This window comes from Capricornis sumatraensis, chromosome 1 (assembly GCF_032405125.1).
Source record: "Capricornis sumatraensis isolate serow.1 chromosome 1, serow.2, whole genome shotgun sequence".
Taxonomy (NCBI): Eukaryota; Metazoa; Chordata; class Mammalia; order Artiodactyla; family Bovidae; genus Capricornis; species Capricornis sumatraensis.
In genome coordinates, this window is record NC_091069.1 from 34761914 (window position 1) to 34786718 (window position 24805).

Here is a 24805-nt window from a genome sequence, read left to right on the forward strand (position 1 = left end):
TACTGTCTTTCTCGACAAAGCAGAAAAACTAGTGGTTTCAGAAATAAATAAATATGATGAGAATAATACTGCTAAGTATAGTTTACCAAATTCCTGATAAAGCCCATTTTAAAAAGCATTCAGGATATAATTTTATGTAATAGAAGTACTCCTTGCACTTATGTATTTCAATGCATATTTGTATCTAAAATGTTATCAAATGCCCATAAGCTTCTTTTTGGATAAATGACCCACATTTTAAAGTCTTTCCTAAGCAACAAAATAAATAAACATACTGTATAAATATAATAAAACATACAATATATAATAAATTAAATATATTATCTATTATCTATATATAATACAGTAGTGACTAGTGCTCCTTGCTATTTCATTCTAGGCAAGAGGCTTGTAAGATCCGGCAGTGTGCTTATTGTTTAAAAATCTGGCCCCATGAGGGCAGAGACTTTGTCTTGTACATCACTATATATATATGCACCTAATACATGACTGGCATATAGCAGGTATTCAATCAAGGCTTATTCAATGAATGAACAAATAAAGGTAATATGGGTATAATTTTACTGATATTCATTTTATGGAAGGAACTGATTCAGAGAGGCTAAGGGACTTGTATAAAGTCCCACAGTGGGCTAGAGAGGGTTAAGATACAGTTCTCCAACCTGATTGATTGTTTTTCTCTTCCAACATATTACCTCTTGGGGCCTCTACCGCATGATCCAAAAATTCAGGTGCAGGTATCTTAGTTACTAAATGATGATTTTCAAAGGCCAAAAGGATTCTGAAATTGAAAAACCTACCGTAGTATCCACAGCCTTGACTTTCTCTGTGGGAATGTGCTTTGGGACAGGTTCTGTCTGTGATAGCATCACACATCCTTCAGCACCTAAGGTGATGATTACGACCTGGCAGCCCCTTTCCAGGAGCACCAATGCAGCCTTCCCAGCATCTGTGGGGCTGCCAACCTCAAGGCCAGTCAGAATCTCAGCCTGAAATACACAAAAGAGAAAAGAAACAGTGTTGAGAATAAGTGACTGGGTCCACTTCTAGATTAGATCTGTTTCTCAAGGAGATGTCTCCCTTCTTTTTCATAACAACCAAGGCCATGGCAAACACTGGTGGATACTGGCTCAGGAAAATAAATGAAATAATAACAGTGACAACAAAAAAGCTATAAAAGATGTTCCTGAGACAACTGGGAAAATTTGAATGTGGCCTGAATATTAGATGATAGTATAGAATCACTGATAATTTTCCTAGGTGTGATAATAGTATTGTGGTTCCTCTTAGGAGATGCAAACTGAAGTGTTCAGGGTTGAGGGATCATGTCTGCAGCTTACTCTCAAATAATTCAACCAAAACAAAAATAAATACACACAGGGGCAAAATAGTAACAACTGATTAGGTGGAGAGGATATGAGTATTCATTGCCCATTCAGCTTTTCCTTATTTATGATGATTTTCATAACAAAGAGTTAGGGGAAGCAAAGAGAATTTCACAAAAGAAAGAAGGGAAGGGGGAAGGGAGGAAAAGAAGGAAGCAAGGGGCCACTGCCAATGATTTTTGATGTAAATCATGCCCATAACTTTCACACCTAAATCCATTTAGTCCTCTCTTGGGCCATAATGCCTTTTTCATATTACTAGTTTGCAAACCATTCATTTCTTCTGTTTGTTTTGCTTGAGAAGATGGAAGCACAGTAGGAGAGGCTCTGAAATATAGCAGAAAAAGCAATGCGCTGACATTCAGAGACCTCCACCTCTCACTCACTGTGGAAACTTCTCCAGGTCACATAAAATCTGTAAAATGTGGGGCTTGGACAGGATCAGTAGTTTCTCCCATAATATAAACAAGTCTCTAGCTGAAGTAGGGGTGAAGGGCTGCAGTCCTGCTTCCTTGCCCACTAGGTACCCAGCCAGCATCTCCAGGGAACCTTTATGGTTTTGAGATAAGCAGCTGAAAATACACTGGACTAGATGAATCATGTGATGCTTTTTGACTTAAAAAGTTTATAGCCAGATTCTGTCTTTTCTGTGTTACAGTTTAATCATATACTATATTTACTTAAGAGTGGGTCTGTCCCTTCCTGTGCTTGCTCCAAACGTGCCCAGATTAACCTTTCTTGTTGCCTATAAATCATCTCAGTGTCTGCTCATTCTTAGTGTCTATTTTCCCAAGAGCACAGGTTTCACTAACCTCACCATGTATCCCCCAACCTGATCTTTTCCATAGACCCTTTCAGTCTGAGTGGGTTATACTGTGAGGCCACTTTCTTTTTTCTTTTTATATAAAAGAAGGTTTGCATTGATCTTCATTACTGGGATCACTTATGTACGTTGAGCTGGATGGTTCATTTTCAGAAACATTGATTTCTTGTGGTTTTTAAAAAACCTTTTAAACAGCTATTCTTTAATGAAAAAATCTTGAACATGAAAAATAATGCATAAATCCTCATGTACTTACCACCCACCTTTAATAAATTTTACCTTATTTTATTAAATTGTACTTTATTTTCTTCTAATATTTTTCTTTAAAAAAGTTAAATGATATCTTCCACATATATTATTTAGCAATGTAGCTTTCCTCTTAACATTTAAAAATTTGTGTTGATATATATAGCTTAAAAAAAAAAACTGCTCTGTATTCCATACTGCAAATATGCTACAGTTTAAACAAAATCTGTTCTCCTTTTCATGGACACTTTCATTTTTTTCCATTTTCCCCCTTTATAAGCAATGATGTATTGGATATTCTTGATATTTATATGTAATCTTTTTTCCTCTAGCTGTTTAAAAATATTTTAATCTTTATTAAACTCCTTGATTTTATACAGTTCCAGTAAAATGTACATCAGTAGAAAGTTATATTTATTTACTTTATATGGTGCTTTTAATATACTTTTGATGTTTTGAGGGCTCATGTCTTTTCTCAATTCTAGAAAACACCCTGCAGTTTTTCCTCTACTAGAGTTTCTCTTCAGTTCCATTCTCGTCTTCCTTCAGTGCAGTTTGACGCATGTTGAAGCCTCTCAAGCTGTCCTTCATTTCTCTAATTTCCTCTTTAATAGTTAACTATTTTTCTTTCTGTACTGTTTTCCAGGAGAATTGAGTTTTCTTCCTCCAGGTGAACTGATCAAGACTCTCTTTCAGTTTGCAAATTCTTCATCCCAGTTTAATGTTTATCTTTCTATGAGTGCTTTAAAAATTTTTTCATTGACTGTTTTTTCATTTTCAAGACTTCTGATTGGTTGGTTTTCATATTCACATACCATCGCTTCAATTGTTTTTCTTTCACAATTTCTTCTTTTTTAAAAAAAATTTAATTGGAGGATAATTGCTTTACAGTGTTGTGCTGGTTTCTGCCAACACCAGCGTGAATCAGCCGCAAGTATACATTATGTTCCCTCTCTCTTGAACCGCCCCTCCATCCCACTCCATCTCACCTTTCTAGGCTGTCATAGGGTGCCAGGTTGAGCTCCCTGTGTTCTCCTTTTTCTATGAATGAGAATCTTGATCATGCTTATTTTAAAGTCTGTTTTGCACTGTTTTATTATTTGGATTTCATCTTGGGCAAATTCCTCTTGAGACTGTTGATTCTGCTGGATCTCTTGCAGCAGTACGTTTCTCCATCCGCAGGCTCACTGCTCGCAGTGAGGTGGAGCGTCTGCAGCTCTCACTCCCACCAGGTCTATCCCTGCCTTTCTAGTGGTTTAATGGCTGCATCCACTAGGTCCCCAAGGGTCTCTAAACCAGAGCGAGATGTTACATCGACAACAGGGAGTTCCTCTGCTGGGGTTCTTGGCGATACTGGCCGTCCAATCTCTACGTCATCAGCTGGCTTGGTTTTCTTTCTGATCTGAGGCAGTCTCTCTGTTCTCCTCTCTCCACATGCTGGGAGCCTTCGATGTGTTCTCGGCATAGCAGCTTCCACCACTCTTTTTCCTTAGCAGGGAAGCCTTAGCCCAGCACTTGTGGTTTCCAGCCATGGGCACTGCGCCATGGTCCAATGAGTAGCACCCTTTCAGTGCCCATTACCCATCCAGCCACCAATGCCAGCTTCTGGGGTTGGAGTACAGCATACCCAGGGCTAAATGCTCTGTGATTCTGTTCCATTTCTGATCTGTAGCATTATTTATCTTGTTTTTGAGCTTATAAGTATGTTTTTGTTGTCTCTTTTTATATTTATGTATCAGTGGTTTGTGTGTGGTGCACAAGGCGTATCTTAGAGCATGAATTTACATGATTATCATGATTAGAAGTCATCCATGAGAATGTTAAGTTAAAAATTTTTTTTTATTCCATGAAGTTTTTGAGGTCAGTTTCCTTAAAGACCAGAGTTCAATTCATTTGTTCATTCATTCCATAAGGATTTACTAGGTGCCAACTATGTTCCAAATATAATATAAAAGGTGATAATTTCCAAAGATAACTATCAATATATTATCACATTGTATATGCTCTTTTCACACTGTGACAATGAAAATCTTCTGTTGAGAGGGTACCAGGGTGTACTTTCCTATGTATCATTAGAATGGGCTAGAAGAGATGCTGTGTGACTTACAAAAGTCACATAAAAGCTACCATGTCTTCTGCCGGGCTCTTGTGCTCTCTCCTTCACCCTTCCTTAGGAGACTGGATCTAGTGGGAACCTAACTTCCATCTTGTGAGAAAGCCCAGGCCACAAGGAGAAGTGCTCTGGCCAGCAGCCAGCATGTGGGTGAAAGAAGCCTTAGATGATTCCAGCCCTCAGTCTTTGAGTCTTCTAGCTGAGACCCTCAGATATTACAGAGGAGAAACGAACCATGCTGGGTCCTGTCTCAATTCCTGATGCACAGAAACCATGATGGACGTAAATAGTTACTGTTGTTGTAAGCCACTGGATTTGAGGGTAATCGATTATGCAGCAATGATAGCCATTGGATACAGCAGTGAATAAGAGATGTCCATGCCCTTCCAGGAGAAGACGGAGGTATTGAATAAGGAATCCGAGCTGTGATGAGTGTTTGAAGAATAAACAGTGATGCTCTGTAAGTGTCTAACAGGGAAATCTCAACCAGTTTGGCAGTTGAGGTTAGTCTAACATCTTATTGTGAAATGGCCACTATCTCCCACAGTTTCTTTTTCCCAACACAATGCTTGGCTGTGATGGTTGCTCAAAAATATTGCATAACCTATTTGTGGCTTCTTAAAATTATTCTCCTTGTGGCAGTCTTCTTTCTTATTTCCTTTATGTTCTTGAGAGATGAACTTAACCAAAAGGCAGATCAGGAAATCCTAAAAACCTCCATTCGGCCTTTATACCAAGTGGAGAACTACTATTACAGTTTATTAATTATAAACTGTCTTTCTCTGTATGTTGCATTGGGTCTTGCCTCACAATGGTGGGGGTGAGTGCTGGTCTAAAACTGTCTGGTCGATACAAGGGAAAACATGGAAATTTTTTCCCTAAAGTACTTCAGAATGAGTGGCATGATATGAATCTGTATAGACATTTTATGCAGATATATACATTATGACCCTCAGATGGACTGAGAGGGTGGTTCCCCAACGGAGTGGCCACCAAGGTCTTCCCATGGCAGCAATGGAGAACCTGTGTCTGTCTACCGATGCAGTCACAGGGTCTTCACAACAGAACGAAGCAGATGCTACAGGGTTATATGTTAATTATTAATAGCTCTGCTTGATAAAATATAGGACTCTCAGTTAAACTTGAATTTCAGATAAACAACAAATAATGTTATAGTATGTTTAGTATATTATTTCTTGTTTGTCTGAAATTCAAGTTTAACTGGGTGTCATATTTTTGTTTGCTCTCTCTGGCAGTTCCAATGGTAATTAGTCCATAGACTATGGAATGATTAAATAATAAAACAGAACATGGGTATGACTCAGGGAATCCTTTTTCTTCTAGGACTCACTACTTTCCTTTTTTCTACATCCCAGTCAACCAAAAAAATCTGTTTTCATTATGCCCAGGAATTCACATGCAATACAGTTCATGTGGTTAGTCCTGGATTCTTTGCTTTATCCACATACATGAAAGTCCTTTGTGCTCAAGGAAGGAGCACAACCTTCCATCCTTACCTCACTTTCATTGCAGCAGAACACATCCGAGAGGGTGTAGAACTCGGGGTCCAGGTCAGCAATGGCAGGCGCCGGATTGAACAATGTTTTCACTACAAAGAAGTGAAAAGGGAGTTCCGTGGTTATCATTTTTAACATGGTGCGTTTGTGAACATTCAGTAAGGGAAACCCCCAAGTACAACCATTTTCCCCAGCAGATTAAAAAATCGACTTAGTTATAGATGTAGAAAAGTTTGGACTCTCAATCTCCGTGACAGCCTAGTATCAATTCCTTCTTATGTCCATTTGGTCTGCTTTTTACTTTACAACATTTCAGCCCCAAGGGCAAGCATCAGTATTTACAACTAAGGTGGTAACAAAGTTCTGGCAAAGAGCAAGAAGAACATTAAAGAAGAATTTAAATGATGTGGCATGAAAGGACACGTGCAAATGTGAACATGCAGGCTGGTGAACATTTTTGCAGATTACTTTAAGCACTTAGTTGCAAGGCAAGTTCGTAAATCCATTTTCCAGGAAAAAAATAAAGACATGATAGAAAGGAAACAATGAAGAGCTCAAAAATTTCCTGGTAAGGATAGTAAGTAGGAGGGTCATGTACATATGCATGTTTTGAGCACCTATTTTTTTTTAATATCTTACAAATATATTCCACGTACTCAGGCAACCATGCACATTCATACAAACGCTTACAATCTTGGCTTCTATGGGCAATCTGGGAACATAAAGTAAAGACTGATAAAGGAGGAGAAATTCAATCAGAGGCTGAGAGCTAGCTCTGAATAGGAGACTACAAGGGGAGAATGGATGGGGACAGCAGAAAGAGGAAAAATGAGAATGTCACAGCCATCACAGTGTCAGAGGAAGTACATTTTTCAGAGGAGGAAAGTGAGCCTCAGAGAGGTGAGGTCAGCCTGAGGACACACACTGGGAGATGGTTAAGCGGGTTCCCGACCAGCGTCCTCTAGCTTGAAGTCTAGGGTTTAGACATTTCTCAAGTGGTTGCCTCTCTAGGCCAGGACTCTGTTCATAGCAACACAAGCCCCCCATGCCAATGCACAGTATTTAACAATAGTCTTTGTTGTGGAACTTTGTAAACATTAAAAAAAAGTATTTAAAAATTACATTCACAGGAAGTTCTCCTTCTGTCAAAACACTTATGTATCCACCAGAATACCTGACTAGGTTGGTCAGTCTTTTTTTAACCTTATTTTTAATTGGAGGATAGTTGCTTTACCACAGTGTCGTGTTGGTTTCTTGGTTGGTCGTCTTTTCCTTACCCAGGTCCACTGACTTATGTGTTTAGTAACTCCAATTTACTATAAACCCACAGAGTAAAATACTCTAGCTGCAGTCCTCAGAGACTCTTCTAGAACAGTGGTTCACAAACTTGGCTGCATATCAGCCTCGCTGGGAGAGTTTATTAAAATGCCTGATTTCTAGGCTCCACCTTCACTGAATCAGACTCTCTGGGGGTAAGGTCAGTGAGTGTGCATAGTAACAAGTTCTGCAAGTGGCTCTCCCGTGGTTAGTTTGGTGCTGATCCATCCACGTTCCTGGGGAAGATGTGTATCCGCACATGGCTAGTGAAAGCTGTCCACTCCTTCTGCCTGGGGAAGCGAGCTGGTGTATGGCTGCACCTTCTTTGGTCTTACTCAACATTTTGGTTTGGTCGGTGGATGTTGACCAGCGGTTTGTAGACCAACACTATTCCCACATTTTCATTATTTTAGAATCTAGAATGTCCACCCACAGAAATTCTATGGTATATTTTTGGCTGCTCATATTTTTACACAGGGCTATTGTGAAGCTTAAATTAGAAAATGGATGTAAAAGCCCTGTGTAAACTGTAAAGTGTTGTACAAAAGTAAAGGATTATTACTGTGATTATATTGTCCTTTAGCCATAGCCCCATACCCCTGCCTGTCCACCCATCTTGTCTGCCTTCTGTTGGAGTTTGGATCCTGGCAAAAATCTCTCTCATTGGTTTACACACTTCAGCAAGGTCTCAGAGATGTCAATTATGCATAAAGGCCCTCATTGCCCAGCATTCTAAAACATCCATTTAGTTTTTAGGTTTTCAAAACAAATATGTTGTTCCCTATTTTCTGCAGGCATAGAGTTGAAACACCATAGCTCACCCTATCTGATTCTCAATTCTGCACCCAGCAGCTCTGAGCACAGGTTAGAGCAAGCTGTCAGGATGGAACAATGGGACAGAGTAATTTTTCTTATAAAAGTTCCATTTTATTGCAAAAGAGCCTTGATCTAGTCATTCCTTTTCTAAACCTGTCCTACACACACACAGCCAGGCCTGCAAAGATGAGGTACAGTAGTGTTCATTCAGCTCTGCTTGTAACAGAAAAAAAACAAAAGAAACTTAAGTATCTATCAGAGTAGATAAAAAATTATGACAAATACTCCCCACTGCTACTCAAAAAAATGAAGCAGATCTCTGTTTTGTCATAGAAAGACTTCTATAATTTATTTATAAGTAAAAAAAAAAACTATTATAGTAAAGTCTGTGGTAAGATTCCCCTCTTTTTTTAAACAAAAGAAATAAAATATAACTATATGTGTATTTATATTTATACACTTGCACAGAAGAGAAAAAAGTCTGAGAGGTTACTCACTAAATTAATGTGATTAGTTACAAAAGGCTGAGAATAAATCTGACCATAGCAGAGTAGCTGCTATACACCATGCAAAGACATAACTCTTAAAATATATATAATATCTCACATCAAGAAACAAGTACACTCTGAGTGAAATGATAATGTCTTGGTTTCATTTCAAAATGATCCAAGGTATAAGTGAAACAAGATTGGCCAAGTGTTGATAATTGTTGAAGCTAAATGATAGTATATATGGGTTTACCATACTATCCTCTATATGTTCACATATATTTGAACTTTTTCACAATAAAAAAAAAAATTTTAAAGAAACAGTTACATTGAATTTTAAGCAATAATGGCTGGATTGAGAAATTCTGCAATTTAATTTGACTGTAAATACTGTATAAAAACCAGTCAAATCTTACTTGCCTATATCTTACTAAGGGGAAGCATTCTTACCAAAAGAAATTGAATACATAGGGTTAGAGTCCAACTAATAACTAAATTTAGGAGGAAAAAACTGCCATAAAGAAAGGATCCTCTTTGGCTCATGCTACCATAAATAAGCATGGATACTTTACCATGATGAAAAAACGAAGAATCAGTAGAAGGAGCTCATCAAAGAAGAATGCAAACTTGTAATAGTCAAGATGGAAAAAAAAATGATGTCATCCTGGAACCATGTGAAACTAGAGAACACAGGATGTGCAATGCCGTGGAGTAACTTGGAGCTGCAGAGGTGACAGACGGCACCCGACAGTAATTATTATTCATTACTATGTACAATGGACTAAACTCCCGATTGTCTTAGGCTGTTGATGGCTGGCACAGTAATATCAGTGAGGAACTGGTGAGGCCCAGGAAGGCAATTGTATAGGCAAAGACAGGAAAATGAAGCTGACTCTTAATGATGTCAGCATGAAAGGCAGAGGCTGGATAGTTAAGAAGGGCCTACGAGCGAGCTCAGAGAAGAAGACATCACCGTAAGTAAAGAAACCATGGGACAGTTGGGCTACCCAAAACACTGGCTAGGCAGTCTCTCACTCTAGAGCTTCTCTGTGACTTGGGCAACAAAAACACCCGAAGCTTGGGTGATGTGCTGAACCATGTCATCAAAGTCAAGGTGGTCAGCCAAGAAGCCTGGTGTGCTAAATGGAAAAGGACTAAAGTGGCATTAAAAGATATTTTGTATCCTACCTAGAATTTAATTTCTTGGCGATCTTACAATTTCAATTATTTATAATTGTTCCTGTAATGTTCCATTTGCTTTAAAATGGATATAAAGACCAGAACCAACATGCATAATTTCATCACAAGCAGCTGCGGCACCAGCTCTGCTGTGGGCCTCCCTCACAACACTGTGACTTAGACAGGAGAGGGCTGTGGAGGGATCTCAAGTCATTTTTGACATTGCAGGTGTTGCGTAAAACCAATGCTTTCATTTTGGTAAATTCTGAGACAGTATATACAAAGATGGAGGGGGAGCTTTCTTCTCTGTATTTTAACACCTGATATATAATCCAGTTGTACAATGTGTTTAGTTCAAACCTTATTGCTTATCAATAAAGAGATAAGGGAGTTGTGAAATAAACCCGTGGCAATGGGTTGATTGTCGTCAATGGATGATGACAATGATTTTACCATCTTTCTTGTAGATGGAATAATGCTGATCAGCACCTATGCCAGCCCTGGGCAATGGACAGGACACTCAGTGTTCAACAGATCTTCATTCTCTGCCTGTTCTGCTCTGTGATCAGCCCACTCTCACATTACAACATTAAAGGAATGTGAGGGCTCTCAGTCCAATTCCCATGTTTCACGCAAGAAACAGGCCCAGTGCGAGGAACTGACGTACTTGCACGAGGTCCTCCATTTAGTAAGTGATTTGATTCTGAATTCAAAGCCATACTTCATGACTCCTAAACCAGTGCTACTCTACTGTACTATACACTTCTCTCAGGTGAGAATGAAGACACGTTAAATTCAAACACACACACACCCGCACCACTCATAGTATAGAATCTAAGCTATGATAAGTACCAAACGGGGACCAGCTGGATACTAGACAAAGGCACACGTGTGCACGGTTGCTTGTGTATGTGTTTTATGTGGGCGGGAGAAGGCAATGGCACCCCACTCCAGTATTCTTGCCTGGAAAATCCCATGGATGGAGGAGCTTGGTGGGCTGCAGTCCATGGGATTGCTAAGAGTCGGACACAACTGAGCAACGTCCCTTTCACTTTCCACTTTCATGCATTGGAGAAGGAAATGGCAACCCACTCCAGTGTTCTTGCCTGGAGAATCCCAGGGATGGAGGAACCTGGTGGGCTGCCATCTATGGGGTTGCACATAGTTGGACACGACTGATGTGACTTAGCAGTAGCAGTAGCAGGGGACACACTGCCGAAAACATTGTAGGGTCTTGTCTCTGTGATTTAAGCAGTAATAACACTGAAAGCTTAGGCTGCATGTTGGAGAGTATTACAATTCATTGGTTTCACTTTTCTAGAGATACTCTTCATAAAGGCTCAGTTCCTTGAAATCAATGGGACACGGCAGTTTCTTTATTTAAAGTTTGCCCTAGGACATTAGAACTTGGGTCTTGGAGTCTGGAATTGTGGTTTCTACAGTGACTTTGGTTGAGCTAATTACTTAACCTCTCTATCTTCTCCTCTTTAATCTGGGAGAATAATGCATGCCTTACTTTGTCATAAGGCTTTTCTGAGGATCAAATATGTATGAAAGTGCTTTCTAAACTGTAAAGTACATATAGGTGCAGGTATTGCTGCTAAGTCACTGCAGTCGTGTCCGACTCTGTGCGACCTCATACACGGCAGCCCACCAGGCTACGCCATCCCTGGGATTCTCCAGGAAGAACACTGGAGTGGGTTGCCATTTCCTTCTCCAATGCATGAAAGTGAAAAGTGAAAGTGAAGTCGCTCAGTCGTGTTCGACCCTCAGTGACCCCATGGCCTGCAGCCTACCAGGCTCCTCCGTCCATGGGATTTTCCAGGCAGGAAAAATAGTCCCAATATTACAATATAAGAAAGATCATGCAGAATTTCCTGAGGCACGCTGGCTCTCAGGAAAAATGTGAAGTAGACTAGGTGGACTGTGGCCCTCCATCACCTACTCCTCCTCGTTCCTGATGCCCCAGGTCCTCCAGCTCCTCAACAGAAAAACTGCCTGGCAGATAACAGAGGAAACACTGCTGGACCCCAACCAAACGACCGCCCGGGTCAGGCTGCCTGCCCATCCAGATAGCTCTAGCCTCACCTGTGAAAGGTTAGCTCTTCCACTCTGGTTGCTGCACCTTTCTCTCCTCCACAAGCTGGGGAGGCAACAGGCTATTAGACTAGGACAGAGGAAGAGTCATCTCTGAGAAGCGAGGGGTAGCAGGAAAAGAAGAGAAGTTACCTGAGAACATGCTTTGACCTATACAAGGAAGATGAGAGCTTGAATGAAGTGGCTCCTTGTACTCACATCACCTGATTATGATGAGTGCAGTGTGGAGATGTTCACCGTAAGCCTTAGACTTTATCTGTGACACCCTAAGAAAACGTAACCAAATGAGTTTTGGCTCAAAATTCTTCCTGACAGCTTCAAGTCCATTAGAAATACATTAAATGTCAGTGAGAATTTGCCACAGCATGTTGTTTTGTCAAGAGGAAATTTGTTAAATCAGGACATACATTTTAAAATTCTCCACAAAATCACTTCGGTAACTTATTTTCCATTTATTGCTATGTAGAACACTTATACTTTGAGAGAAAGCACTTATAAACACACACACACACACACACACACACACACACACACACTTTTTTTCTTTTTTTCCTTTTTGTCTTGATGAGAAAGTTTGATCTGGAAAAGTCAGTGTGGTTCTCTCCCTATTTTCTTCTTAGTATAAGTCACAAAATTATGGCCACAATATCAAGAAGAAGCCACTGTCTTAGATAAGTGGCTACTTTTTATTTTGATTTTTTTCACTAAAGGGTGCTGAAATCAGGATATGATCCTAATTTTAATTTAAAAAAAGAAGTGAAAGAGGGAAGAAAATTGGTGTCTACTGAGAAGTACTATACCAAACTTGGCATCCTGTTTTATTTTATTTCATTCTTAGAACAATTCTGTAGGGGAATATGTCTATATGCATTTAACAGATATGGCTCAAAAAATCAGATAACTCTGCTAAGATTATAAAGCTAACAAGAAACAGAAATGGGATTCTAACTCAGATGATTTCCTATTAGTCAGTCGTAAAAAAAAAAAGAAGAAGCAAACAGAAAGAAACTACTTAGATTTTTTTCAAGTTTGTTATATGTTGGGGGTGAGAGAAGGGGAGTGGGTGAGAGAACAGATGAATCAAGATTAACCATGAGTTGACAACTGTCGAAGCTGGGTCATGGGTTTCCTTATAGAATTCTGCCTGCTTTTGTGTGTTTGAAAACTTCCAAAGCCTAAGATTAAACAAAACAAAAAGAGCTACTTAAAGGACATTGACAACATAGAAAATATTACATATAAATAATCCTTTGTTGTTTTTAGAAAAGATGATAAGGTTTTACAAAAAGGAGGAAGATTTCATCTTCAGTCCTTGAGCTGTTTATCCAGGTGCACCTGGGCAGTGATTCTCCATGACCTGCAGCTTAAACTCTGCTTCTCAGAATGGAACTCATTCTACTACTTGGAGTATATCTTGGACAAGGGGCTCTTTCAAAGATTCCAGTTACTACTTGAGTTATTTCTGCTAACTAGACTGGAGATTTATATTTCAGAATATCAGAAATGCTACTCGTGTTATTTCTCCCCTCCCCATTTGTAAGGTTTTCTAACATTATTAAGAACTACAGGAAGGCAGTGAATCTCAGATGGGAGAAAATATTTTACTGCAGAAAAATATGGCATTGCTTAACTTGAAAAGTTAACTTTCACTGAGACAGTGATAAAAGCTTTATAGAAAGAAAGACAAATGTGTAAAATTACCTCCACTGCTGTGGGCTATTCTCAGGGCTTCCAAAGAAGTTGCAGGAGTTACTTCTAGCTGGCAGATCATTACTTTGGCCCTGCTAATGGCACTGGCTGCTTCCTTCAGGTCTTCTGTATTCAAAAGTAAATTTGCTCCAGCTACTATAACGATGATATTCTGGCCTATAAAGAATTTCTAGACGTTTATATTAAAAATCAAGCAAAATCAAGCAACAACATCCTGCAGTGTTACATTCACCCTTAGAAAACCATTCTATAAAAAATGTGTTATAAGTATGAATTTTAATATTTCTTAGCCATTCAGGTTAAATTTTGTATTCCCCTTGGACCTTCTTTTATATCTCTGTAGGAATCATATTATTCTTATCATCTTGAGCAAAATCTAAAAAAAAACCAGATTTCCCTTTCAGTATTCTTATGTACACAGAATATTAGCTGATAAATTATACATAACATACTTAAAATAGTTTCTCTTATGGGAAATGGCTGATACAAGGTATATGGTAAAGATTCTGAATCCTAAATGACAGATGTCATAATGATGAGTATAAACAGGAAGAAGCTTGCTTAATGCTAAAAACTAATGCTCTGTAGTATGCAGTCAGTTCATGTGTATGTCCCAGGGTATTCTGCAAAGTGATTTTGTAAATCAAAACACATTTTATAATATTAAACAGATAAAAACTGTACTAGGTAAGTAGGGAGACAGTGATATCTGGCCTGTACTGTACTAGATCAAACAGAAGCAGGACTGAGGACTCTTGTATGCTCATCACTTGGAGCCACTCTCTACAGTCTGACCCAAGAGGGGGAGCGGTGGTGGTGCATTTTCTCTGTCAGGTGAAGTCTCCAGAGCTGTGCTGTCCCTTAGGGTAGTCATGAGTACAAGCCATGTGTGGTGATTGAGCCCTTGAAATGTGGCTCGTTCCAACTGAGATGAGCTTCAGTTGCACAATACACAGCAGATTTCAAAGACTGCGTACTAAGAAAAGAAGGTAACATAGCTCACTAATTTTAAAGAACATTTTGATTACATGTTGAAAGGATAGTATTTTGGGTTAAGTCAATATATTAAGATTCATTTTACCTGGTCCTTTTTACTTTTTAAAATGTGACTAAAAAGGTGGCTCAGTGGTAAAAAATCTGCCCGCCAGTGTAGAAGATGTGGCTTCGATCCCTGGGTCAGGAAGATCCCTGGGAGGAGGAAATGTCAACCCACTCCCGTATTCTTGCCTGGGAAATCCCATGGACAGAGGATCCTGGTGGGCTACAGTCCACCAGACACGACTTAGAGACTAAACAACAACAGTGGAAAATGTAAATTTATGGATATAATTTGCATTATAGTCTATAGGACAGCCTGACTCAGAGGGATGGGCTGCAGCAGTCTTCTGTGCTCTAGGCTGCTTGTGCTGATCATGTATAGACATGACCTAAAACCTCTTCCGACTACAGAACACGTGCCGGCCTGTCCTCTTACCACAGGTATGTGTGTTGACCAAGGAGGACTTGATAACGTGGGGGTGGTTCAGGGTAAACCCAATCTCAGTACTGGAAAAATTCAAAGTACCTGCATCCTGGAAGACAGCATACCTCCTCCCCTCTCTCCTCCAGTGACTTCATTCTCTCGGCCACTGTCCACTGCTGCTCTGTGCTGCTGATGGGTTTGGCCTGGCTTTGGCTGATGTGCGACAAAGCCCAAGACTACAGCTGTCTGGTGGACACTGTCATATGGCTAGCTCATTCATACCTCAAATTTAACTTGTCAGAACCACTACTCATCCCTCCACTTAAAGATGCTGCTTGTTGCCTCTCTGGCTATCTGTGTTAGCTCTTATCCCATATGCTGTAAACCAGACAAAGTTTACTGTAATAGGCAGCCCATACACAATATTAAATTATATCTTTGCATGGAAAACATGGCATTATGTCACCCAGATAAGGAATAGAACTTGACGATATCCCTAGAAACACCACCACCACCGAAAAAGAGGATTCAGACAGGGAATGAGCTGTTGTTGAAAGTGATAATTACATAAGATATGGCTTAAAGTAAAGGACACAGACTGTTGTTAGGATGAAAACTTTCGTCTACTGTTTTTAAATAGAATATATTTTTGGGGGTTGTTATTGCAACTTTAAGATCACTAAAGTAGACTAAAAATACCGTAATTTCTGTGATAAATGATTTTGTGAAACTGCATTATAAATAAAAGACATATTAGGACAGTTCAGTTCAGTCAAATCTTAATTTAATACAGTGTACTCTGACTCCTCACAGTACAGTAGGTTCTTCTGTCCTAGGAGCTCCATGAAATGCTTGGTCCTTCTGAATATTGTGTGTGTGTGTGTATGTGCCCAGTCATGTCTGATTCTTTGTGACACCATGGACTGTAGCCTGCCAGGCTTCTCTGTCCATGGAATTTTCCAGGCAAGAATACTGGAGTAGGTTGCCATTTCCTGCTCTGGGAGATCTTCCCGACCCAGGGATCGAACCCTTGTCTCCTGCATTGGCAGGTGAATTCTTTACCACTAGCACCATTCAGAGGGTGGTGGGAAGCTCTCTGAATATTAACTCTGATTTAAAAAAATCTTATTTAAGAGTTTTTATACTTAAAATAGTTGGCAGAAATTCTAAAAACTTTCCTTGAGGGTAAAGAGAAGTTACTGTTTTTTTTTGACTACACCTTGTGGCATGTGGGATCTTTGTTCCCCAACCAGGGATCGAACCTGCACCCTCTGCAGTGTAAGCATGGATTCTTAACCACTGGACCATGAGGGAAGTCCTGGAAGGTTACTGTTTTTAAAAGACACATTTCAACTATTGCAAGGTCCTGTGACAGACATGGTTGTATATATATACTTTTGAGATTTGATTGCTATTTAAAGAGCAGACAAAATTGAACACTAATGACAAGTTATAAGCAATTGGCTGCTGCCATTTGCTCAGTAAATATTCTATAAATATGATTCATCAACTTTCCTTTGCACCTATCTATTTACATGTATTTACTTAGTAACTGAAGTGACAGATGAATACTTAACTACTTTTAGAGATAAATATCAATTCTGGGTTCACATGAAGGGTAATGGGATGCTACAGAATGTAAGTATAATTTTGAGGCAACTATATCACCTCATTTATATTGGATGGACAATTTTGTATTTGAGCGATCAACTTAGGAAGTATAAATAAAAGGAAATATATATATTTAGATTGGAAAGACCATACATTAGGCCTTGGAGTGGTGGGTATGGTAAGAGATGCACAGGAACAGGGTGAAAAATGGATGTTTCTGCCCTAGTTCTGGAAACGATACCCCAATGTGCAAAACATATACCTTCATTATCGACAATGATAGAAGCAGCTCCTGTCGCAGCATCTTTAGTCTGATATGTAAATTCTAAAAGAAAAAAGAAATCATCACGTATGTACAGCCTGGCAGGGATAATCTATTTTTTAACAATTTCAATGCAACACTAATCCTTGGAAAAACTTTTTAACCTTTAACCATCTGGAATGATAAAAAAGAAATAAGTAATTAGTGCTAATTTATACTTATCCCCTACACAATGAGGAACATACAAGTCTTCACACTTCGTTGTGCCTTTTTTCTACGTTAGTGGCAGCCCAGTAAACCACCCCCGCTTCCAGTTCCTCCAGATTATTCACAGTTGTACATGTGCATTTTCCTAGACCACCATATTTCTTTTCTTCAGTGAAAGAAATGACAGACTTGAGATGAAAGACTAAAGGTCAAACTCATAAAATGAACTTGTTTGATTCTCTTCATTTTCATAAGCTTTGCATCTCATCAGGATTATGGTCTGGCGCGTAAATGGAAATGTTGATCAGGCAGCCTTTGGCAGCAGCAAAAAGCCCTGAGCTGGAGCCAGAGACCTGCATTCTAGCCCTAGCTCTGGCTCTAGCTTAGCTGTGTGCTCTTGGACACATTCAGAACCAATCTGGCCTTCAGTTTTCTCTCTTGTGAAATGATGGTATCAGCATCAGTGGTTTCTCAGATCATTTCCAGCTATGACATTCAATGACTTTTCTTAAAATATCTTCTGTGAATGCAGCACCTGTTTTCTCTTGTCACCTACTTTTGAAACATTTCTACGAGATGAAGGTTTGTAACCTCCTACCATTTTATTCCCATCTGGAGAAATGTATATGAAAGAAGTAACCAAAGGGCAGTCAAGCAAGATTAGACAAAGCTGAGCATAAAAGTTCTCTGGCCACCAGGGGAGGATCTAATAACTCTATTCTATATTTGACTTTTCTTATAACCAGATTCCAGAAGAAAGTTATAAAAACTAACTTTAAGAAAGATGAAATTTTACCTGTAGAAATATCATTCTGTTTTAAGTTTTCTATATAATCATTGCCAAAGGAATCTTTGCCAACCTGTACCAAAGAAATGATGAACATTAGATGTTTTACACTTAGTAAAATGCTATAATGTAGTTTTTAGAATACTTAGCATTTTAAAAGGGCATATCTGCACGGTACTTTATAAACATTAACTAATTAATCTTCTTAATGTAAGATGCTAGACTTGATTTCAACCCAAAGAATTGTTATATATTAATGTTCCATTTATATCCTGCCTAAAATGTGAAGCATTTAATGACTGTCACAAGTTCCATAGCTTCATTCTCATTTTGATCTGTTCATACGAAAATTCCCATTGAGACAGAGCTGTCCACCATCAACAATCCTCAATATTTATGAAGAATCTCAGTTATTCATACTATATATCTATACTATCTATAGTATATACTGATATACTATAAATCACTATACATGAAGACAGCTTTGGAATGACCTGCCTGGTGTTTGGGAATCTTCTTTATCTTCTCCTCTGACCCTGACATCGGGGGCAAAGAGGAGGGAATTTAAAAAGCCCTAGCTAGTTTGGGTAAGTTGGTACAGTTGAATTCTGTTGTTTAGCATCCTAGCATGCATTCTGGTAATGATACTTCAGTTTTTCCTTTGGACTCTTCCAGTCATAGACAACATGAGTAGGGTGGCCTATTTGTTACAATTAGTGAATGTGTATTGACACATCATTATCACTTAAACCCCACAGCTTACGTTTGGGTCCACTTGGGTATTGTACAATCTTTGTGTTTTGACAAGTGTATAGACATGTATCCACCATTATAGTCTCATACAGAATTTGTTGTTGTTCAGTCACTAAATTGTGTCCAGCTCTGTGTAACCCCATGGATTGTATCACACCAGGCTCCTCCATCCTCCACTATTTCCCAGAATTTGTTCAAATTCATGTTCACTGAGTCGGTGATGCTATCTAATCATCTCATCTTCTACCACCCTCTTCTTTTGCCTTTAGTCTTTCCCAGCATCAGGGTCTTTTCCAATGAGTACACTCTTGCTCTTCGCATCAGAATATATGTATATATAAAGCTATGTATCTTATTCCTTTCATAAGAACAATATAGTCAACTGGGAGCATATCTATGCCTAGGTTCCAATGTTTATTGTATTGAAATGTGGACAAAAAGCAATGGAGGTCTGAGTCCTATTTAAAAGGACTTTAAAAAGTCCTTTTATTTGTACATTACAGAGTTGCACAGATGACTTGTGTAATTTTTGTTGTTGTTGTTCAGTTGCTAAGTCATGTCTGACTCTTTGTGACCCCATGGACTGCAGATGCCACACGCCTTTGGCCTCCACCATCTCCTAGAGTTTGCCCAAATTCATGTCTGTTGAGTCGGTGATGCTATCTAACCATCTTATCCTCTGCTGCCCCCTTCTCCTTTTGCCTTCAGTCTTTCCCAGCATGAAGGTTTTTCCCAGAGTCAGCTCTTTGCATCAGGTGGCCATAAAAGAATGCCATCTTCCCTATTTCCTCTCCCACAAAATCTCTTACACATTCATTCATTCTTCCGGATTTACTTTGAAAAAGGATGAGAGAAGTGAACATCTTCCAATCTCCTTTGTTTACTTCTGACTCAAATGTAAGCCTCCTCCCCAGCACCTGGAAGTTGATAACCAGAAGACCACTGACAAAATGTGGGCCACTGGAGAAGGGAATGGCAAACCACTTCAATATTCTTGCCTTGAGAACTCCATGAACAAGCAAAAAGATATGACACTGAAAGATGAACTCCCCAGGTTGGTAGATGCCCAATATACTACTGGAGAAGAGTGAAGAAATGACTCCAGAAAGAATGAAGAGATGGAGCCAGGGCAAAAACACCACCCAGTTGTGGATGTGACTGGTGATGGAAGTAAAGTTGGATGCTGTAAAGAACAACATTGCATAGGAACCTGAAATGTTAGGTCCATGAATCAAGGTAAATTGGAAGTGGTCAAACAGGAAATGGCAAGAGTGAACATCGACATTTTAGGAATCAGTGAACTAAAATGGGCTGGAATGGGTGAATTTAACTCAGATGACCATTATATCTAGGACTGTGGCCAAGAATCCCTTAGAAGAAATGGAGTAGCCATCATAGTCAACAAAAGAGTCTGAAATGCAGTACTTGGATGCAATCTCAAAAACGACAGAATGATCTCAGCTCGTTTCCAAGGCAAACCATTCAATATCACAGTAATCCAAGTCTATGCCCTGACCAGTAATGCTGAAGAAGCTGAAGTTGAATGGTTCTATGAAGACCTACAAGACCTTCTAGAACCAACACCCCAAAAAGATGTCCTTTTCATTATAGGGGACTGGAATGCAAAAGTAGGAAGTCAAGAAACACCTGGAGTAACAGGCAAATTTGGCCTTGGAGTACAGAATGAAGCAGGGCAAAGGCTAATAGAGTTTTGTCAAGAGAACACATTGGTCCTAGCAAACACCCTCTTCCAACAACAAGAGAGAACTTTACACATGGACATAACCAGATGGTCAATACTGAATTAAACTGATTATATTCTTTGCAGCTGAAGATGGAGAAGCTCTATACAGTCAGGAGAAACAAGAGCAGGAGCTGACTGTGGCTCAGATCATGAACTCCTTATTGCCAAATTCAGACTTAAATTGAAGAAAGTGGGGAAAACCACTAGACCATTCAGGTATGACCTTAATCAAATCCCTTACGATTATACAGTAGAAGTGACAAATAGACTCAAGGGATTAGATCTGATAGAGTGCCTGAAGAACTATGGATGGAGGTTCATGACATTGTACAGGAGACAGTGATCAAGACCATCCCCAAGGAAAAGAAATGCAAAAAGGCAAAATGGTTGTCTGAGGAGGCCTTACAAATAGCTGAGAAAAGAAGAGAAGCTAAAAGCAAAGGAGAAAAGGAAAGATATACCCATTTGAATGCAGAGTTCCAAAGAAGAGCATGGAGATGTAACAAAGCCTTCCTCAGTGATCAGTGCAAACAAATAGAGGAAAACAACAGACTAGGAAAGACTAGAGATCTCTTCAAGAAAATCAGAGATACCAAGGAAGAGTTCATGCAAAGATGAGCACAATAAAGGACAGAAATGGTATGGACCTAACAGACGCAGAAGATATTAAGAAGAGGTGGCAAGAATACACAAAGAACTATACAAAAGAGATCTTCATGACCCAGATAACCATGATGGTGTGATCACTCACCTAGAGCCAGACATCCTGGAATGAGAAGTCAAGTGGGCCTTAGGAAGCATCACTACAAACAAAGCTAGTGGAGGTGATGGAATTCCAGGTGAGCTATTTCAAATCCTAAAAGGTGATGGTGTTAAAATGCTGCACTCAATATACCAGTAAATTTGGAAAACTCAGCAGTGGCCACAGGACTGGAAAAGGTCAGTTTTCATTCCATTCCCAAAGAAAGGCAATGCCAAAGAATGTTCAAACTACTGTATAATTGCACTCATCTCACATGCTAGTAAAGTAATGCTCAAAATTCTACAAGCCAGGCTTCAACAGTATGTGAACCGTGAACTTTCAGATGTTCAAGCTGGATTTAGAAAAGTCAGAGGAACCAGAGATCAAATTGCCAACATCTGCTGGATCACTGAAAAAGCAAGAGAGTTCCAGAAGAACATCTATTTCTGCTTTATTGACTATCCCAAAGCCTTTGATTGTGTGGATTGCAACAAACTGAAAATTCTTCAAGAGATGGGAATACCAGACCACCTTACATGCCTCCTGAGAAATCTGTATGCCAGTCAAGAAGCAACAGTTAGAACCAGACATGGAACAACAGACTGGTTCCAAATTGGGAAAAGAATGCATCAAGGCTGTATATTGTCACCCTGCTTATTTAACTTATATGCACAGTACATCATGTGAAATGTTGGGCTGGATGAAGTACAAGCTAGAATCAAGATTGCTGGGAGAAATATGAATAACCTCAGATATGCAGATGACACCACCTTAATGGCAGAAAGTGAAGAACTGAATAAGCTCTTGATGAAAGTGAAAGAGGAGAGTGAAAGAGTTGGCTTCAAGCTCAACATTCAGAAAACGAAGATCATGGCATCTGGTCCCATCACTTCATGGCAAATAGATGGGGAAACAATGGAAACAATGACAGACTTTATTTTTTGGGGCTCCAAAATCACTGCAGATGATGACTGCAGCCATGAAGTTAAAAGACTCTTGCTACTTGGAAAAAAAGCTATGACCAACCTAGACAGCATATTAAAAAGCAGAGACATTACTTTGCCAACAAAGGTCTGTCTAGTCAAAGCTATGGTTTTTCCAGTAGTCATGTATGGATGTGAGAGTTGGACTATAAAGAAGGCTGAGTGCCGAAGAATTGAATCTTTTGAACTGTAGTGTTGGAGAAGACTCTTGAGAGTCCTTTGGACTGCAAAGAGATCAAACCAGTCAATCCTAAAGGAAATGAACCCTGAACATTCATTGGAAGGACTGATGTTGAAGCTGAAACTCCAATACTTCGGCCACCTGATGTGAAGAACTGACTCGTTGGAAAAGACCCTGATCCTGGGAAAGATTAAAGGCAGGAGGAGAAGGGGACAACTGCCGGGGTCCAGCCCCGGTGGATCCAGGGAATTCGAAGGTGGGGACGGAGTCGGCGTCCTTGGAAATAACTTATTTGATTAAAGATAGAGAGGGATTAGAAAATTAGAGTAAAAGAGGCTGAATAACTTGGTTCACATGGATTACCAATCACCACCTACATAGGCCGCAGGCGTCTTCCTGTTCTCCCGAAGGAGAGGAGGCACTGAGGCCTCCCCGGTCCGATCTTAGAAGCCCAGGCAAAATTAATAGGCTTGGTGGGTACCCATGCACCAGATGGGAATTTGGCCAGAAAATAGTAGGAGAGAAAAAGAGGCTGAATAACTTGGTTTACATGGGATACCAATAAAATTCCAAGACAAGGAATTTGCACCATCTATGTTGGGCCACCGGTGCCACTTGAATATCAGAAGGTGCCCCTCCTTGGGCTCCTTCTTGCGTGGGCTTGAAAACCAGGGCAAGTAAATAGACGTGGTGAGCACCCACGCTCCAGATGGGAATTCAGCCAGAAAAACGGGGAGCAGAAAAGAACGACATGAGGGAGTTTTTCCGGAAACTGATCCAATGTCTTTATTTTGGGGTTTGCTTATATACCTTTTGTTACACATAGGGATGAATACAGAGTCACGTGGGGGTCAGCAGTCCTGACCTTTATCAAAATCAGGTGCTTCACATAAAAAGGTCTTAGGGATTTTACATCATCTTCTGGCCATGAGACCTGCTGATATTTTATGATCCTTTTTTTCTGATAACCAAAAAACGTATTTTTTCCAAGGGTGTTTTTTCTTAAAACAGGCACCACCCTCCAAATAAAGTTGCATTCCTATAGGATGAGGGTGTAGTGACTTACAATCAAGAAAGGAATTTATTTAACCCAAGGTTAACATGATTAATCTTAAAGGTTAATACTTATTTCTCCTATATGCTTAAAGGTTAATAGTTATTTCTGCTATATGCTAGTTATATTCATTACAAGGGCAGGGAACATGGAGATTTAGCAGCAAACATCAGCTCAACAAATGAAAATCCCTTCACCAATGTTCCCCTTAAGATCTATTTAGTCTTAAGATAGTGATAAAGTTACATTTTTACATAGCAAGGACACAGTGATTTATAACAAAGTACAGTGATCTATTACAAAAGAGAAAATTCATTAACTCAAAAAGTCTAGTATTGATAACCTTAAAACTACTATATTTCCTTTTCTATATTCCAAATACATTGATTAATATATTCCCAGGTGCCTAAGGATATGGAGGCCTGGTGGCAATCATTGACTCAACAATGAGAAAAGCCCTATGTTAATTAAGACTTTAAAAATACTCCAAAACTCTCTGTGCTGTTTATGGTTAAGAAGTAGTAAACAATCATGTGGCAGGAGTATGGATAATCCTGTAACACAAGCTAGTCTGTCAGCAGAGAGGTTTGACCTGAGACACCCTTGTCACACCCTGGGCAGGGAATTAGCAGCAATCATTGGCACAACAAATGAAAAACCCTTCACCAATATAATTCCTAACCAACCCACTATACTAATAATTTCCAACTCCCCAAAAGAATTTGCCTTTAGTAAGTCTAAAGCATCTTGTGCCTGTCAGGTTGGGAGGCTGTAAACAATCACATGTGGCCGGACGAACCTATACAGGTGGGCTAGATAACCTTCGGAGGAGTCCGTAAGCTGAAACACTCTTGTCATGCCCAGGAATTTTTATTGCCTTGGAGCTGCACGTTTACTCCTTCTCCGAGAGAAACAGTTACGGGGGAGAGCCCCCGTAAAGTCAGAGGTGTAGGTGAGAGCATAAAACAGACTCTGGTTTTGGGGTAGATGCTCGGGACCAGGGGGTTTCCTGAGGCTTGATCACGCCTTTGCGTTTGCCAAGCCTCCTTCCTCATGACCTTTGCCATGGGCAGAGTTCTTCACGCTGGCCCCTGGCAGACAACAGAGGATGAGGTGGTTGGATGGCATCACTGACTGGATGGACATGAGTTTGAGTAAAGTCTGGGAGTTGGTGATGAACAGGGCAGCCTGGCATGCTGCAGTCCACGGGGTCACAAAGAGTCAGACATGACTGAGTGACTGAACTGAACTGAATCAGAAGTCAGAGGAATAGAAGCCAAGTAAAGGAGTCATTCATTGCCCACCACTGAGAGCTAAGTGAAAGTACC

At 39.8% G+C, this 24805-nt stretch overlaps 1 protein-coding gene across 1 annotated transcript in view; it reads right to left on the minus strand.

Moving 5' to 3' along the window:
- RBKS (ribokinase) overlaps positions 1–24805 on the minus strand; it is a 100733-nt gene that overhangs the window by 33973 nt on the left and 41955 nt on the right. Inside the window, exons 3-7 of the mRNA XM_068976294.1 lie at positions 18030–18093; positions 17027–17089; positions 13683–13847; positions 6085–6176; positions 801–989 (exon numbers count right to left, since the gene is read on the minus strand). Coding sequence (XP_068832395.1) covers positions 801–989; positions 6085–6176; positions 13683–13847; positions 17027–17089; positions 18030–18093 — 573 coding nt within the window. The remainder of the gene's footprint in view (positions 1–800; positions 990–6084; positions 6177–13682; positions 13848–17026; positions 17090–18029; positions 18094–24805) is intronic.